The sequence below is a fragment of the Hypomesus transpacificus genome, unplaced genomic scaffold (genome assembly GCF_021917145.1).
Source record: "Hypomesus transpacificus isolate Combined female unplaced genomic scaffold, fHypTra1 scaffold_468, whole genome shotgun sequence".
Classification (NCBI taxonomy): domain Eukaryota; kingdom Metazoa; phylum Chordata; class Actinopteri; order Osmeriformes; family Osmeridae; genus Hypomesus; species Hypomesus transpacificus.
Genome location: NW_025813984.1, coordinates 14537 through 32779, shown reverse-complemented (window position 1 = coordinate 32779; position 18243 = coordinate 14537). Strand labels below are relative to the sequence as shown.

At 48.4% G+C, this 18243-nt stretch overlaps 2 protein-coding genes and 1 pseudogene across 2 annotated transcripts; 1 reads left to right on the top strand and 2 right to left on the bottom strand.

Moving 5' to 3' along the window:
- Positions 1-19: 19 nt before the first annotated feature.
- LOC124465319 (chromobox protein homolog 2-like) lies at positions 20-4035 on the top strand. The gene is made up of 5 exons (XM_047017040.1): positions 20-115; positions 200-243; positions 1415-1480; positions 1583-1652; positions 1888-4035. The coding sequence occupies exons 1-5, from the start codon at positions 50-52 to the stop codon at positions 3304-3306; spliced, it is 1665 nt and encodes a 554-aa protein (XP_046872996.1). The 5' UTR covers positions 20-49; the 3' UTR covers positions 3307-4035.
- A 1574-nt stretch (positions 4036-5609) lies between these two features.
- On the bottom strand, positions 5610-10461 carry LOC124465321 (annotated as a pseudogene).
- Positions 10462-15465: 5004 nt separating this feature from the next.
- Positions 15466-17286, bottom strand: LOC124465320 (noggin-3-like). Its single transcript, XM_047017041.1, has one exon. It carries the CDS (start codon positions 16587-16589, stop codon positions 15918-15920), a length of 672 nt encoding a protein of 223 aa, XP_046872997.1. The 5' UTR covers positions 16590-17286; the 3' UTR covers positions 15466-15917.
- Between the last annotated feature and the right edge of the window lie 957 nt (positions 17287-18243).

Sequence of the window (18243 nt, the reverse complement as noted above, 5' to 3'; positions counted from 1 at the left end):
CTTAGCCTATTTTGCTTTTTCCGCTCGTAAAGAGAGGGGCTACGCAGCCATGGAGGGGGTAACTGTAGGGCAGGTATTTGACGCGGAATGCATCCTCAACAAACGGCCAAGAAAGGTATAAAATGTCGCCACAGAATATATGTACATACTACTTTGCATTAGCGGTCGGGTGAATTATTTTTTCTCTCGTTTCCTGCAGGGCAAGTTTGAGTATTTGGTGAAGTGGAGAGGGTGGTCCTCCAAGTGAGTAGCCAGCCAGCTATTTTAGCTGGCAGCCTCTGGGCTCCAAACAATGACAACAATGTAGCCCCCCGCTCTCTTAGCGACTTGCAGTATTTCTATCGTTAACCCACACATAATCATTGCATTTACAATACTTATTACATCGGATCATTTGTCCTGTGAATCATTGAATGCATGCACGCTAGGGAACGGCAGAGCGTTTTCTGTCTCTTGACAAGAGTCTTGTTTTATTGTCGTTGCTAGCAGTGCAGCCGCTACCGTGTCAACAGCTATCTTTAGTGTAGTAAGGGTTGACAGCAGCAGCATAATTATTTGCACACACTAGCCAGCCGCTGTTTTGGAGATATGGAACGCCCATTACGTATATCACGTATCCCAGCATGATTTTACAACCACAAAACTATGTAGCCTACTTGCTTATACCCTCATGTATAAGCAAGTGCATGTAGCAAATTTAGCCTACCCTTTAGCTAACTAAAACAATGCGAAGCTGCGTGCTTTTTATTGCTATAAATTATATGACTTTGAACGTTGAGGCAGTATACGATACGACCACGAAAGTTAGCGTTGTTTGTCTTTTCAGCATATTCCGATTAGTTTACCTTTTTAACAGATGTGCACTAAACCAAAATATAACATACCAAAACGATATAAAACGAAATAACAAGATTTGAACCGGTAATACAGCTTATGTAGATCTACATCTACAGAAGCCAACAATACTTCCAATCTCGTGACGGTAACCCTGTTTAAAGATCTCACTTTAGTTTGGCATCACTCCATGAGACACAACCATACAAACTACTACGACTACTACGACACTGATCATAACTGACATATGTTGCAACTAGGCCTTCATTTTTGCACTTCAGCCGAGCCCTAAAAAAATCCCACTTGATAGCGAAACGTAAACATTTCGAGAGGTACGTGGTTGTATGTTATGTAGATTCTAAGTACTTGAGTTACATTTAGTCATTTAGCAGACTCTTATCCAGAGCAACTTACAGTAAGTACAGGGATATTCCCCCAAGGCAAGTAGGGTGGTACAGGGACACAACGTCATTGGGAACTGTCAGGAATCGAACCGGCAACCTTCTGATTGGTAGCCCAATTCCCTAACCGCTCAGCCATCTGACCTCACAGTTACACCATGTGTATGTTTTTTGTCCAGGCACAACAGCTGGGAGCCTGAAGAAAACATTTTGGATCCCAGGTTACTTGCAGCCTTCCATAAGAGGTAGGCTGCACTTTTTTTTTTTACATACAGTTAGTTGAATTTACACACTAAATTGAATGATGTGGAGATAGGTGAGTGATTGTTTGTATGTGGTTCCTCCAGGGAACAGGAGAGGGAGCTGCTGTTCCAGAAAAAAGGGAAGCGACCAAGAGGACGTCCACGGAAAATTCTGGTAATTGACAGCTCACACACTCACTCTGACAGCCCCCTCTTAATATTGTTTACTCTTTCCAACTGCACAGTAGCATGGTCTGTTTAACCACCTTTTGAGATGGGTAAACTGACGACCTAGACAAAGATAGCGAGACAAGATGATTGGGAAGTCATTAGATCCTGAGGCAAACACAGAGAATATAAATAGTAGGATGTAACAAGAATTACTCATAACGTGTTTCTCCAATTTCCAGGAGCCAGTTCCGGCTGCTGCCAAATCCAGCCGCTCCTCCTCCTCTTCGTCCTCTGGCCTCTCCTCTTCTGCTTCCTCCTCTTCCTCAGATGACGAGGACCAGGTGAAGAAGGCCCGGCCAGGGCCACGCCTACGAGACCTGCCTTCCTCTCCCCAGAAGAGGCCGCCTGCCCTGGCGGCCAAGCAGGAGCCAGTCAGAAAGAAGCGTGGGAGAAAACCCCTCCTTCCTGAGCTCCGTGCTCTGAGACAGGCCAAGACCCCACCCCCCCCTCGCCCCCAGGCCCTGCGCCCCTCCCGTGACCCCCCCAGAGAGGACTCAAGAGGTGGAGTAAAGAAGCCCCTACAGCCAGCCAGCTTCACCTACCCAGGCCTGGCCAGGGCAGGCAGGGAGGATTCAGGTGCCCAGGGCTCTTCAGGGGCCTTTTCCCAACCCGGGGCCCCTAAACCTGGAGCTCTCAGCTGCCTTTGGCCTGGCAGATCTATTTCCGCCTCCTCTCCCTCTTCCTCCTCCTCCTCTTCCTCCATGGGTCGAGCCCCTCCCGCCCACAGTAAGAGCTCCTCTGAGCTGAAGCGCTCTCTCTCTGACTGTGGCAGTAGCAGGACAGGCTCTCTGAAGCTGGGGGGCAGCACCACACTGGGTCTGCAGACTTCTAAGCCTTCCGCGGGGTTAGGGGGAGGTCAGACAACATGCGGCGCAGCTCAACGCCCTTCCCTGGGGCAGAGACGACCAGAGGGCCCAGGTGGAGCTCCACAAGGCAGCTCCAGGCCCGCCCCTTCCCCCCCTCCCTCAGCCAGGGACCGTGCCAGCCAGGCCCTCAACCTCAGAGCCCTCAACCTGCAGAGTGTCACCAAGACAGCATCTGGGAACGGTCTCCAAGGAAACGGTGGCGTTGCTGTGGCAACATCAAGGTCCAGTTTAAGAAGTGGCAGCAGCACAGTAGTGAAGGGAGCAGGGGGAAGCACTAGAGAGACACACACTCCCAGACAGGAAGGAAGAGGAGGAGGAGGACCAAGGCAAAGAGAGGACAAGATGACTGAGGTGGGGAGAGAGAGGAAGGCAGTGGGGGTTATGGGGAGGGGGGGTGGGACCCCGGGGGAAGGAGGAGGAGCGAGGCAGGACAGACCATGTGCAGAGGACCGGAAGTCAGGACAGCGGAGCCTCAATGACCTCAGCACAGGTGACTCAGACGACACTAGTAGCAGCGAATCAGAAGGTGGCGATGCTTCTCCATACGCAGGCAATGGGGGCCCCAGGATCCATCCGGTCCCAGTTGATATGGAGGCAGTGGACTCTGACTGGCGTCCCGCGCGTAGCCTTCTAGAACACGTGTTTGTTACGGACGTCACGGCCAACTTTGTAACGGTAACAGTGAAGGAGTCTCCCACCAGCGTGGGCTTCTTTAACTCCAGGAACCACTGACCTGAGAGCAGCCTTTGGTGATGAACTACAGGGGCCCCTGCCCCTACACTGACCTGGGATCAGTCTCTGACGGTGAACTACCACAAGCCACATGTGGGAGGTGTTCAATGCTTCCATCTTCATACGTTTCCTGGTCCCTTTCCCCAGTGACCATCTTCCTGGATCTCATCAGGACGACAGCAGGACCTGTGGAGTTTCTAGGTTGGGGCTTCAAGAGGCCAGGTGGCGGCGCCTCCGGGGTCTGTGGGACCATGTATAGAGAACTGTTACTGGGCTTGTATTGGTGATCTTTGGACTGACTGAAGCACACACCCACACACTTACCAACATCAGCCTGTTTTGTTCCCTTCGGGACCAAAGGAATCATGAATGTGAATGGTGTTTTATTCTGTCAGAAGTTCAGTTATTTGAAGCTACAGCTGTATTCCATTCTTGAATTTCCACCTCTTAAATGGTGCCATTTTCATCCTGATGCCAATCAGTGTTACTGATCTGCAGGACCTACACTCTGAATACAATCAGTCATTCATTGTGTTCCAGGTCTTTGGAGGTGAAATATTATTTTAATTTATATTTATAAAAATGTTGTGAATATGTGTCTGTACTTGGTGCTTATCTGGTGAAGCACCTTTGGAAATACCTTGCCTGTGTGCCTACAGTTTCTAAGGCCTTGGTATAAACCATTATAAGTACTTATAAATGTGGCTGGTGCTACCCAGAATGCTGTTGTGCGTGTGTATGTTCTCATGTCGGTTAATGGTCTCATTAACAGCAAACCATTATGGAAAACCATGGGAATGGAGACACTCCTAAACTAAGTAGTTAGTGAGATCTACTTATTGCACATTCACATACTTGGATACAGCTAACTGGCGATAAGTATAGCTCAGTAGTAGAGCATTTGACTACGGTTTAAGAGATTGTAGGTTCAAATTCCCTATGTGTGTTTCTTAAGATAAGTGTGCTAAATTAATAAGTTGTTATAAACTTCAGATTTTCATACAGCCAGTAGATGGCCCTCTTTGGTAATCTCACACATCAGCTTGTGTTCCCTAGTACACAAACATTACTGCGTGTGTGTGTATTAACCCTCACGCTCTCCTCATTGTCTATGCAGCTTGAACTTATCCTTTGCGCTGTCTCCAGGTTGTTGTGACCCACAGCTCTATCTATTACGCCACCTTCGCACTGTCTCTGGGTCATTGTGATTGTGAACCACACTGGGGAATAAAATGTTTCACTTTATATATTTTTGTATTATGAAAAGTTGTCAGAAGACCGCTGTGGGTCACAAGGAACCGGAGACAGTGCAGGGCTGTTTAATAGACAACACTGACGTTGCCGTGTCTAAAATAAAGGCATAGACGCAACAAAGAAGCATTTCCCCAGTGGTGTAGTGGCAAGGCTAGGGGCTTTCAACTATGCGGCCTGAGTTCGCTCCTTGGTCAGGTCTAATGTGATTTTATTTTTATTTCGACAGATAATGTTTCACTTTTATTTTTGTATTACGAAAGGTTGTCAGCACGAAAGTGGCGTAACAGATGAGGTATGGTGAATCACAGCGCAGACTAGGATACAGCACGAGAGTGTACTAATAGGCTAGGCAGACAAGGCTAGAAATAAAAGGTTTCACTTTATTAATTTTTTATTATGAAAAAGTTGTCACAACGTCAGTTTGACTCATCACGACCCCGAAACAGCACGAGAGTGGCGTCATAGACTAGGCAGACAACGCGAGGAATAATATCAAATGTTTCACTTTATTTTTGTATCATGAAAAGTTGGCACACCATGCATGACACCGTGCTTCACAACGACCCGCAGACAGCACTAGGGATAGACCTCCAGCCCGCCGTCCTGATACAACATCTATACATCCCATGCACGTGGTGGCGGTGGCATTGGCGGCTTGCTGCTGAAGGCAAAGCCTTCTTCTGCACTCAACTGAGTTGTTCAGTCTTCTGCACACTCTCCTGAAGGTCGTCCAGGGTCAACGGGAACCTCTCCTTGGCCGAAGCCCAGCTCGGTGGGGCATGTGGGGCATTATACATGCGAACAGAATTTGCAGACATGCCTCTTACACCCACGACAAATGGTGAAAGTTTTACGGCCTTCTTCACAAGGCAGACTTGACATCTCTTCCTCTTACTGGCAGGGACCGATGAGGTTGGTCCTGTCAATGAGGAGGCGGCGGCTGCTGCTGCGCCATCCTCTTTGGGTTGCCGTCGAGGAGGTGGATCGCGACAGCTGGCCATCCGTAGATCTGTCACAACCGCGGCAGCAGCTTCCGTGCGGGGCAGACATCATTTGTCGATCAGCGGAGTCACGAGGGCCCCTCAGAGCTGCTCAAGGAAAAACCTTGTCTTGTTGTGCTTACGCGGCATCCAGTTGGGGTTGACCTCTCCATATCACAAACGTGTTGTAGGAGGAGACATGCTGAAGATGTCGAGGGGCCAGCGGGTCGTCTTCCTTTAACAGCTGTAGGCCATGATGACCTTGTCCAGATTGTCGAAACCTCCTTTGTTGCGGTTGTAGTCTAGGACGATGGTCGGTTTGCCGTCATTTCTGTCACTGATGTCAGCGTTTGTGTGGCGTGTGCTCATGAGTAAAACGTTCATATTTTTCTTCGCGAGATAGGAAACCAGAGTAGTTGTGGGAGTGAAGGCGAACTGAGAACAGCACCCGTCGCCTCTTTGTCAGCAGCTCGGACGGGAGCTCGGTCCTGTTCTTTCGCACGGTGCCAACTGCCAACCATGGCAATGTTTCTCGTCGCCATGAGCCCTCGTCCGAGTTCGTAGGAGGTGAAGAAATTGTCGCACATGACATTGCGATCCTTCTGGGCCTCTGTCATATCGAGCACGACGCGCATCCCCTGGTTCCTGTCCGGGGCTCCGTCGCTCTACTTCCCGGTGTACACTCGCATTTTCCAAGCATAGCTTGAATTCGCATCGCACGTGACCCACAACTTGATCCCATACTTTGTCGGTTTACTCGGCATGTACTGTCTGAAAGGACACCGTCCTCTGAATGCAAGCAGTTGTTCATCCACGGTCACTTCGGGCCCTGGGTCGTAGAGGCGGGGTAATCTCCCTACCCACATATCCCAGACCTCTCGTATTGCTGCCAACTTGTCCGTGGAGCGTCTCGCCGCTCGCGTCCCACGTTCGTCAAATGGTATCGACGTCGAATAGGTGTAGAAGACTTTCAGCTGCATGGTAGCGCGGAAAATCGCTCTGCCGCTTTGCGCGTCCCATAGACTGGCGGCCGCTTCGCCTCGGGACTTGTAAACCCCTGCCAGGATTAGCAGCCCTATGTAGGCACGTAGGTCAGTGGCGTCCATGGCTTTCCACTCCTCTCCGCGTTTCAGATAGCCTTCCCGATTTGTCTCGTCCAAAATAGCTCTTTCGATTTGTGGCGTGACAAAGAGTAAAAACACAGAGACGATGTCGTGAGCGTGGGAAACGGCGCCGGTTGGGCTCGGTTGGCGGCGGCTGCGTTGTCGTCGACTGCATTATACTCTTGCCCGTCTTCTTGTTCCGACACATGCTCCGCTTACTCTTGCCCGTCGTCTTTTTCTTCTTCTTCTTCTTCCTGCTCTTCTGCCACATGCTCCACACACTCTTCGCCGTCTTCTATTTCTGACACATCCTCGGTCTCATCTCGATATTTGCAAACATCTGTTGTAGAACTTGCAGCGCACTGAAATCCCGAGCCATAGCTGCGTGACCCTAGATAACGGAGGTCCTGACCCCCAACTAATGTGTGTTAGTAGGACTTGCCTATAGCTCACGTGATTACATGGACAAATGATCCCTAATTCGACCGCCAAAGAATGATCGCGGATTGTCGAAGCATAAAGGCCGTCTTTGAGATATTGGCCTGCGATCCCTCTTGGCACGGCTGTGGATTCCCCGAAGCCCGGCCGATTCTCCCGCCGAGAGGGGTCGCCGATCGTCCGACCCATAAAGGCCGCGGTTGGACTAAATAAACTTGAGACGAGAGGGATGTTAGCGAAAGGCATTGATTTCATTTGTCTCCTGTTGTTCCGACATCGTCAATTCAATCTAGGTGGGCGGGTGGGTCCGACTGCGGTTTCTCCAAAAACGCGGTCGGACTAAATAATGGCGTGCCATGCCTTTGGGCAGGCGGGTCTGGCTGCGGTTTCCCCTGACCCGAAGATAGCTCAAGGGTTAGGTAAAGTTTTTTGGGTCACACATTCTGACGGCTGTCAGAAATGGTGACCTCTGTGGAACTGGCTCTGTGATGGCTCCAAATCAGAAAATATGGTTCCAGATAAGTGTGAAGGGATGATATAACTACCCCAAACCATCGTTTGAAGAATTAACTCCTTTGAGAATTAGTTAAGGTGGGGTAACAGATAATTTCGATCTTTTTTTTATGACATTTTTTGGGTCACACATTCTGACGGCTGTCAGAAATGGTGACCTCTGTAGAACTGGCTCTGTGATGGCTCCAAATCAGAAAATGTGCTTCCATATAAGTGTGAAGAGATGATATGACTACCAGAAACCATCGTTTGAAGATTTAACTCCTCTGGGAAGCAGTTACGGTGGGGTCACACATTTTTTGGAGGGCTTTTTTTCTGGGTCACGCATTCTGACGGCTGTCAGAAATGGTGACCTCTGTGGAACTGGCTCTGTGATGGCTCCAAATCAGAAAATATGGTTCCAGATTAGTGTGAAGGGATAATATAACTACCCCAAACCATCGTTTGAAGAATTAACTCCTTTGAGAAGCAGTTACGGTGGGCTAACAGATAATTTCGATCTTTTTTTTATTACATTTTTTGGGTCACACATTCTGACGGCTGTCAGAAATGGTGACCTCTGTAGAACTGGCTCTGTGATGGCTCCAAATCAGAAAATTTGCTTCCATATAAGTGTGAAGAGATGATATGACTACCACAAACCATCGTTTGAAGATTTAACTCCTCTGGGAAGCAGTTACGGTGGGGGTCTCACATTTTTTGGAGGGCTTTTTTTCTGGGTCACGCATTCTGACGGCTGTCAGAAATGGTGACCACTGTGGAACTGGCTCTGTGATGGCTCCAAATCAGAAAATATGGTTCCAGATTAGTATGAAGAGATGATATGACTACCACAAACCATCGTTTGAAGATTTAACTCCTTTGGAAAGCAGTTACGGTGGGGTCACACATTATTTTGAGGGAATTTTTAGGGTCACACATTCTGACGGCTGTCAGAAATGGTGACCTCTGTAGAACTGGCTCTGTGATGGCTCCAAATCAGAAAATGTGCTTCCATATTAGTGTGAAGAGATGATATGACTACCACAAACCATCGTCTGAAGATTTAACTCCTTTGGGAAGCAGTTACGGTGGGGTCACACATTTTTTGGAGGGCTTTTTTTCTGGGTCACGCTTTCTGACGGCTGTCAGAAATGGTGACCTCTGTGGAACTGGCTCTGTGATGGCTCCAAATCAGAAAATATGGTTCCAGATTAGTATGAAGAGATGATATGACTACCACAAACCATCGTTTGAAGATTTAACTCCTCTGGGAAGCAGTTACGGTGGGGTCAAACATTTTTTGGAGGGCTTTGTTTCTGGGTCACGCATTCTGACGGCTGTGGCTCTGTGATGGCTCCAAATCAGAAAATATGGTTCCAGATTAGTATGAAGAGATGATATGACTACCACAAACCATCGTTTGAAGATTTAACTCCTCTGGGAAGCAGTTACGGTGGGGTCACACAGTTTTTGGAGGGCTTTTTTTCTGGGTCACACATTCTGACGGCTGTCAGAAATTGTGACCTCTGTGGAACTGGCTCTGTGATGGCTCCAAATCAGAAAATATGGTTCCAGATAAGTGTGAAGGGATGATATAACTACCCCAAACCTTCGTTTGAAGAATTAACTCCTTTGAGAATTAGTTACGGTGGGGTAACAGATAATTTCGATCTTTTTTTATGACATTTTTTGGGTCACACATTCTGACGGCTGTCAGAAATGGTGACCTCTGTGGAACTGGCTCTGTCATGGCTCCAAATCAGAACATTTGCTTCCATATTAGTGTGAAGAGATGATATGACTACCACAAACCATCGTTTGAAGATTTAACTCCTTTGGGAAGCAGTTACGGTGGGGTCACAAATTTTTTGGAGGGCTTTTTTTCTGGGTCACACATTCTGACTGTTGTCAGAAATGGTGACCTCTGTGTTACTGGCTCTGTGATGGCTCCAAATTAGAAAATATGTTTCCAGTTTAGTGTGAAGGGATGACATAACCATCCTAAACCATCGTTGGAAGTTTTAACTCCTTTGGGAAGCAGTTAAGGTGGGGTCACAGATCATTTCGATCAATTTTTATTTTATATATTTTTTCGGTCACAGTGGATGGGAAGGGCAATGGTTTATTGCGTCTATAATATATGTATTGGTTTTTGGGTTTTTTTGTGGACAGTGTCAGTTGGGTGAGGGGGGTTTCGGCTCCTCACCTTACTTGTGTTGTGTCCGTTGTAAATAAAATCTTTAAAACAAAAACAAAAATTCTGACCCATGGCTAATTCTCCCGCCGAGAGGGATCGCCGATCGTCGAATCGTAAAGGCCGTGGTTGGACAAAATAAAGTGGATGAACAAGTTTGTGATGCGCATTGATTTATTTTGTCTTCCGTCGTTCCAACCTTATCAATTTAAACTAGGTCAATGTTGCCCGTCTCAAAACTTTTGGTCAACAGAGAGGTCCGGCTGCAGTTTCTCTGGCGCTAGACTTGACGTCACCCGTCTCATTCCAAGGCCTGCCACGCTTATCGACAGTCAGATCGGCAGAGAGGTCCACCTGCGGTTTCTCTAAAGCCCGGCCGATTCTCACGCCGAGAGGGATCGGCGATCGTTGAATCGTAAAGGCCGTGGTTGGACAAAATAAAGTGGATGAACAAGTTTGTGATGCGCATTGATTTCATTTGTTTCCCGTCGTTCTGACCTTATCAATTTAATATAGGTCAATGTCAGCCGTCTCATTCCAAGGCCTGCCACGCCTCTCGACTGTCTGCTCGGCAGAGACGTCCAGCTGCGGTTTCTCTTACACCAGACTTGACGTCACCCGTCTCAGTCCAAGGCCTGCCATGCCGCTTGGCAGACTGGTCTGGCTGCGGTTTCTCTGAAGCCCGGACCATTTTCCCGCTGAGAGTGATCGCTGAATGTTGAATCGTAAAGGCGTCATTAGACTTAGGGGAGATGTTGGAGGCGTATCGGAGATGTTGCAGGCGTGGATCCGACCTCGTCAAGTTGAGAGAGTCCAATGACGCCTACCTAATTCGACCACCATAATTGACAAGGTAGACACTGTGCTGGGTCACAATGACCCGGAGACAGCTCCACCTAGTGTTAACTAGTGACATAACACTTTGGGGGCAGGGAGATGCTTCGTAATTGACAACGCAGACACTGCGGTGGGTCACAATGACCCGAAGGTAGCACAAGGGTTAGGTAAAGTTATTGCAACGCGACAGTGGGTCACAATGACCCGAAGGTAGCACAAGGGTTAAGGACGCGTTATTATCAACACTCATCTGTCTCCCCAGTGTGCATGTGTTTTAAGAACACCACAAGCTCTGATGTACAAGCATGAGGGGACTCTACACCCTGCTAATAGATACAATCACAGAACCAGCAGCACTCCCATAACTCTCCCCCCCCCACACACACAAACACGACGCTTCACGCCACTCACAGGCCCTCTGTTATGGTTGAGGAGAGTAATAGCAGCAGTGAGGAGCGTGAGTGACAGGCTCGCATCCCGGCGAGCTGCAGTGTGGGTGATTAATGGCCGGCTTCTCTCCCGCTCTGTGGAATTTTCCCAAAATAAGTTAGTGTCAACAGAGTGCGACAGAGAGGCCCTCACACCCCACTGGTATGCATAAACAGTCTGAACACTGCGGAGCAGTGTAATCCCCTTCCCTTTCTGCACACACACACACACACACACACACGCTCTCACACTACACGTGCACACACAGCATACACACTTGCCCAGGCGTGCACTCTCAAGACTTAGCCACATTGTGAGATGTGGAGGAGTGCTCGCATGGTACAGTCAGGCAAATATAGACATGAGAGAGATTCGAGACAGACGTCGAGACACACTGGTTGACATGCGTACACCTCGCACGCACACATTCACATATGGACAGACTCAAATGCACACACACACACACGTGCATACACAGGACATTGGGGCTACCTAACGGCAGGTCTGTCTGCTCTACCTTGGCACAAATACACCCAGACTGTCATCAATCTTCTGGCCCTTGGACCACTCAATGTCACAACAGCTAGCCCCCCTGCCTCCATCCAGCTTTCTCCTCTAACCCTCTCCTGTCTTTCCCTCTCCTGCTTCAGTCGCCCCCACTCCTCTCTCCTTGTCTCCTCCAGGGAGCTTTGTGGTTCAGGGGGGCTGTATCTGCCTCGGTCTTTCCCTCTGCCTCTGTGAGCCTCACTATCTCTATTTCTGCCTCTGCATTCATCTTCCTTTTAACACCCTCCTCTCAGCACTTCATCCATCCATCTCCCAGCTCCCCGTCCGTGTGAGCTCTTGCAGTGTAACCTGTGGAGGGAATATCCAGGTGAAACACTTTCTGGTCTACTGAAGACCAGGTAGTCCATAGAGGCGAGTCTCAGGTTGGTTGTGGGGTGCTGTGTGTGTGTGTGTGTGTGTCTGTATACTATACTCTAGATGCATCCTGGCTTGTGGGAGGGATGGAGGGCAGGAAACAATGACAAGTATTTCGAGAGTACCACTCAGAAAAACAAGCCAGGCGGCAGGTTTGTTAGAGTTGTGGGTGTGTTTGTGTGTATATGTGTGTGTGTGTCTATGTGTGATACTTGCCCACAGGCTCCGGTTGTGTGGGTTTATGATGCTCAGCAACTTTTTGCATAAGGTGTGTGTGTGTATGTGTGTGTGTGTGTGTGTGCGTGTGTGTGTGTGTGCGTGAGAGGCCTGGCGGCAGCCTGGGTGGAGTTGCATCATGTAGTCTCACACGCCAAAGTGAAAACCTTGGAACGTCTGTGTGTGACATCCTCCTCCTCCTCTCCCCCCCCCCCCACGGGCCTGTCACTCCTGCACCTTCACAGCTGTCATACGAGTGCCATAACCTGTCACAGCTGTGCCACAAGAATCATGGAGCCTGTGGTGTGCTGCTTTGACTGAATGGAAGTCTGACTCAATGTCTCGATATCAAGAGTGTGCGATGGTGTACCACCTACTGATCAGACCATCTCTGAGCCACAGCCAGCATTCCTGAGGAGCAATACAGACGCTAATCCACAGCGAGGGGGGTGTGTGGGGGTGTGCACCCTGGGTACATATGTGAGACTGCAGAATTGGAACTTGGAACATTTCACTTTTTTAACGGGGATGGACGGAGGATGTTGGAGGAGAGGTTGGCCTCAACCACGATGTATTCCTTGTCATGCTAAACAAGTGATTGAGGAGAGACAAAGAGCGGGAGTGAAAGGCAAAGAAGTGATCATGCACACACACATACACACGTGTTAAATAGATTGGGAACAGACTGTTCTTGTTACCTGAGCTGTGTGTGTGTATGTGTGTGTGGGTGTCCATGCTAAACTCCATTGTCTCATCTCCCATAGCTTGCACTGCAGACATACAGTTCTCTCTATCCCCTGAGAGACAGAATTTCATTGTGAGGGAGTGCCATGCCAAGATAGCCCAATACTGGAGCAAGGCTGTGATGGGCAGGGTACTTAACACGTGTGCCTGTGAGAGAGCAACGGAAAGATGTTTTCACCATTCTTTCCAAAAGAAGAAATAATAATACAACCTTCAAAGATGCTTTCCAGGCTCCATAAACCCTTCGTAGACACTGTGTGCACCTTCCCCTCTCGTCTGTCTCTCTCTATTGTCTTCCCCCCTTTCTCTCTCCCTCCCTCCTCCTTCTTCCACTCCCCTCTGTCTTTGTTTCTCCTATTCCTCTCTCCTCCCTCCTACCTCCCCCCCCCCTCTTTCCCCTCCATGTGCCCCTCCATGGAACACTCAGACAGAACGCCCCGTGGGAGCCGCTTGATGTGTGGCCATTAGATGAGCTACCTCTGATATGATTTACACACACACACACACACACATAAATGGTCTTTATCGTGTTGTATGTGTGTTGACTGCTGGGCATTTTCAATTTGTGTGTGTGTCTATACACCAATGATCTATAATGTGTGTGCTTGTAGCCTTTCTTTACTGCTCCCTGCTCTTTTCTACTCTTCTATGATGCTGGCAGTAATAACGTGTAACCAAGTTTTTAACACACACACACACATCAAAGCCAAGCCTGACCTCGGCCAGCATACCTGCCCACCTCTCTCAGATAGTGTCCTGTTTGAAACCAGAGAACACCGCCCCACACACTTCACCCCACCATCCTTCTCCTCTCCTCCTTGACCACTGCACTATCGCTCTATCCCTCTCTGCTCCCTCACTTGCTCTACTATCTTGACTCTTTTTCTCCACCCCCCCCCTCTCATTTCACCTCTTCATTCATCCTTATTCCTCTCATTCAAAGATACCATCCCTTTCCCTGCTCTCTACCTGTCTGTCTCTATCCCTTACTTACTTACTTACTTACTTACTTGTTACTTACTTGGCATGTAAACCTCATTAAAAGGTTGCATCCATGAACAGGCTGGGAGACATCCCCTCCATGGAAACCCCAACGATCTTCAGAGGAACAGAATGGGGTTGATCTGAGGAGCTTTGATCCTTCAGGAGGCAATTAAAGCGTGTGTGTATTCAATCTTTGATGTAGCTCGCTAGTCCTGATGAGGAACCTGTTCCTAGGCTCTTTGGCAGAGCGGTTCAGAACTGTCATGGGAGGGGTACAGGAGTTGGTTTGATGCCCGGTTGGGTATCACCTTTTGTTTTGATCATGTGATCGTGTGTGTATGAGAAAGAGAGAAAAAGAGAGAGAGAGAGAGGGGGGGGGGGGGTTAGGGTTTTGTGGTTTATGGTAATGCATTTTGTGTGAGATCAATACAGACACAGTGTTCTGAGTTTTTGGAGTACTAACTGCTGGTCTGTCTTTAATCAGAGGCCAAATGAGTCACTGCTACTGTACTTTACATAGACAACCAAACCTCATTGTCCTCATCTCACTGTCTGCCTTTGAACATTACCCCCCCCCCCTCCCTCAGCTTCTCTCTCTCTCTCTCTCTCTCTGGATCTCTCTCTGGATCTCCCTTTCTCTGGATCTTTTTCTGTTCTCTTCTTTGGAGAATGAGTGCAGACGCAGGAAGAATGTTTCTACATGTGACCCCCCCCCCCCCCCCCCCCCAGCCAGTATGTATTTCAGGCGCCATGCAGCTTAAATGCAAAAATCTGAAAATTAAGGTATTTTAATCCTTTTACAAAGACCCCTTAGACTGTCAGAGAAAGGCTGCTGTCTAACAGGGGGAGACCAGGACACTGGGAAAGTAGCAGACGACTCGCACATGCAAACATGCACACACACACATATGCGCAAACTGATGTCACCACACACTTCTTTCATCACACAGCTTGATGACCTCCTTCTTTAGGCTACCTCACAATGTAGCCCATCGTTTTGCTACGGTGTTAGTGTGTCTGTCTGGACGGTGTGTGTATTTCATTTCTGCCGAGTCCGGAAATAAACTTTTTGTTTCTGGAAATTACTGTAATGAAAAACTCCCATACTGCCCCAAACTAACGGAAGTTGCACTTGTTGGTCATTTTAAGGTGTTTCAAACCTCTTTGCAACTACTTAGGTGGGCCAACATTCAACACAGGAACACGGAGAAACAGCTTCTCTGGCAGACAGGAGCACACTTCCAGGGACACGTAGCACACAGGAACACAGTGGGATACAAAAGCACTTTCCTGGCAATCTAGCCACACAGCATGTTGTTCTTTAAAACTACTCTAACAGGTCATTTGATGGCAAGAGTGGAGCAGCATCGTTCTGTTATTTTGGATCAATGAAATGGATCAATGTTTAGGCCTGAGGTTGGATTTATAGCCTGGCTGAGTCTGGCTGGCCATCAACACCACAACCTCTGTCTGGCTTTGGACCTCATCCATTACAGGAGGGAGACATTCTGACCCTCAGCTTCCCAGAGATCATCTCTCATCTGTGGCATTGTTGTAACAAATCAGAAGTCCCTCTTGGGTGCCATTTGAGTGGTTTTATTGACAATGACTACATGGGTCTAAATAATAAATAGGCCAGCTTCATGTCCATGGTGAATCCACCACGTTTCCCTTTCCCTGTATGTACAGAACCTCAGAAAGATCCAGAAGAATTAGAAAACAGCTTGTAAATCCTTCAGTAACAGTAGGCAAACAGTATGTCAAATGATTTGCAGTACGAACTGCTCATAATATAAATATCAAGATACATCAACAAACAAATACAGTAGACCTTTAGTTATAGTAATAATACTGACCTTTTAAAATCGTCTAAAAAGTTTGTTTTAAAATAAAATGGCACCACATATTTACATAAAATATACATTCTTCTTACACTTGGCAGTGCATATAAAACATAATCATGGAGCTATGATTTATTTCAACATAATGATTTCAAAAGTTATTTTTCAGTTCTATTCAGTTCGGACAAGAACACTTGCACTCTGATATAATGGGATACTGAACGAGTATCCATGAGCACTTCAAGTCCCCCTTTTTCTGCAAGCAGCGCCATCGTAAGATCGTAAAATGGGCCGATTTGGCAGGTTTGCAGACCATCCCTTCAGGGACTGAACAAGAGCGCTTATTGTAGCATTTACCCCCTTTCACCCAGCGTGGCCAGAACCGGGGCCCAAGGTCGTTCCATGAGTAAACTACCGGACAGAAGGCGTAGGACCACAGCCACAGCTGCAGCCGTCTGCGGAGTTTCTTACTGGGCTTCTGTCTCTTGCCGTGCTGGACTTCAAACTCAATGGCCTTGAACTCTTTGGGCATGGCTCCGGACGGTTTCTGTCTCAGTTCCCAGTCGCCCTGGTCTTCCTCCCCAACGTATTTGTCCTCTGGCGGGGTGATGGACATGAACAAGGGATCAAAATGGCTCCCTAGAGTGGAGCGGAGTTCCGTCTCGTTCAGGTCCCTCTCCTTTGGGTCTAGAACAGGGTCCGGGTCCTCCTTTAGCGGCACTATGGGTAGGTTGGTGCTTGGAATGGGCCGGAGGAGGAAGTAGTGTTGACACATGCCTTCCTCTATCCCGAACCCAAGAGACAGCACCAGAAGAGCCAAGGCGAGGAGAGAGTAGGAGCTATCCATCGCCTTGATAGAGGTTAGTTCCAGGACAGATCAATGTGATGTAGTTCCACGAGAGTAAAATAGATAGTTCCAGGTGAGAAAGGGATGAATAATAGAATCCTCAATGGAGATATGAGAGCATCCGTGTGTTCTTCCCGGGGATTGTGGAAGTCACCTCGTGCAGTATTTCCACCCCATACAGTTTGAACAGACGCAAGCGCTTCCACCAGGTGATTTTCGCGCTCTGTGCAGTCCAAAAGTTTATCAGAAAGTTCCTCTTGGTCGTTGGCTGTTCACCATGGCAACTAGAGACTGCAGTCGAGGAGTGGGACGTCGATGTGCGTGGTCAGCGGAATGTTTGGCTGCACAGATAAAGGTTTAGGACATAGGTCCAGGCAGAGACGTCACAGGTGCAAGGCAATTCCACGAGCCCACCAGCGTGACAAATGAATCACTTCAGTGACATTTTTGGGACATCAGCTTCAGAAGTGTGGTCTGGTCTGATCTGGCTGCATCTCCTCGGGGCTTGGGTACTGGTCCTGATCAGGTCCGAGTCCAGGTGGAGTAAGAGCGGCTCACCCAGCGTTCTATGCATGGCTCCTCACCGACGCACGAGCTGTTCCCTGTGGCCACACGGAGCCTCCTTTGGCTCCACCGATATATCCACGCGGGCAGTGATGTAATCCCACATCTCTCTCTCTCTCTCTCTCTCTCTCTCTCTCTCTCTCTCTCTCTCTCTCTCTCTCTCTCTCTCTCTCTCTCTCTCTCTCTCTCTCTCTCTCTCTCTCTCTCTCTCTCTCTCTCATATGCTTATGCACAAGGCTGGAGCCAAACGACCCAAAGCCTCCCCCTACCTCTCCTCCCTTGCTCCCTCCCATTATCCACTGAGTAGGGTGAAGTTGCCGCCCCCCCCCCCCCCCCCCTGCAAAACACACGCACACATTAAGAAACGTATCGGTTTACGTTTATTAGGCCGTTTTATCATTGACGGTAAATGGCCTTGGATGGCGATTTGAGACTTTCAAAGCGGGTATTCAAACGTGGCATCCCTCCACCAAGTGAAAGTGTTGCACTAACTCCGCAGTCTCATAGTTGGCAGATGTGTCTCGTGGACGGAATACCAACGGTCTCATAAATCAAACGACAGTTCAAGTTCAACAGCGGAGGTGCCGAGAGCCGTCTCCTCTAGACAGACAAACTGCGAGAGGGTTTTTTACGAGGGCGCCTGTCCCGAAGACGGCTGGTGCCAGAGCGCTGTTTATTTTAGAAGTCTCTCCCCACCTAGATGCTCTCAGCGTGTGTTTTGACGGACTCGGGACGGAGGCAGAGAGAGCAAAGTGCTGCTTTCATTGCCACTATTATTTATCATTTTATTCGACAAGGAAGCCTGTCGACTTTATATGCTTTACCTTGAAAGAGGACAAAGTGTTTAAATTAAACACAACTCAATTAATTTGGCCAAGCGCAACTTTGAGAATAAAGATAAACACAGGACATTATAAAAAGAGGAGAAACACTTTATTGATTGTTAATTCCAGGGAGTCATAAATGAACGGCAATAACAGAGAAAAACGATTAAACAGTCACAATTCGATTAGTCACTCGCAGCACGGCCTTGGAGAGCGCACCTCCTGCTCCCGCCAGAAGGCAAACCAGAGGAATGTGAGCGCGTGTA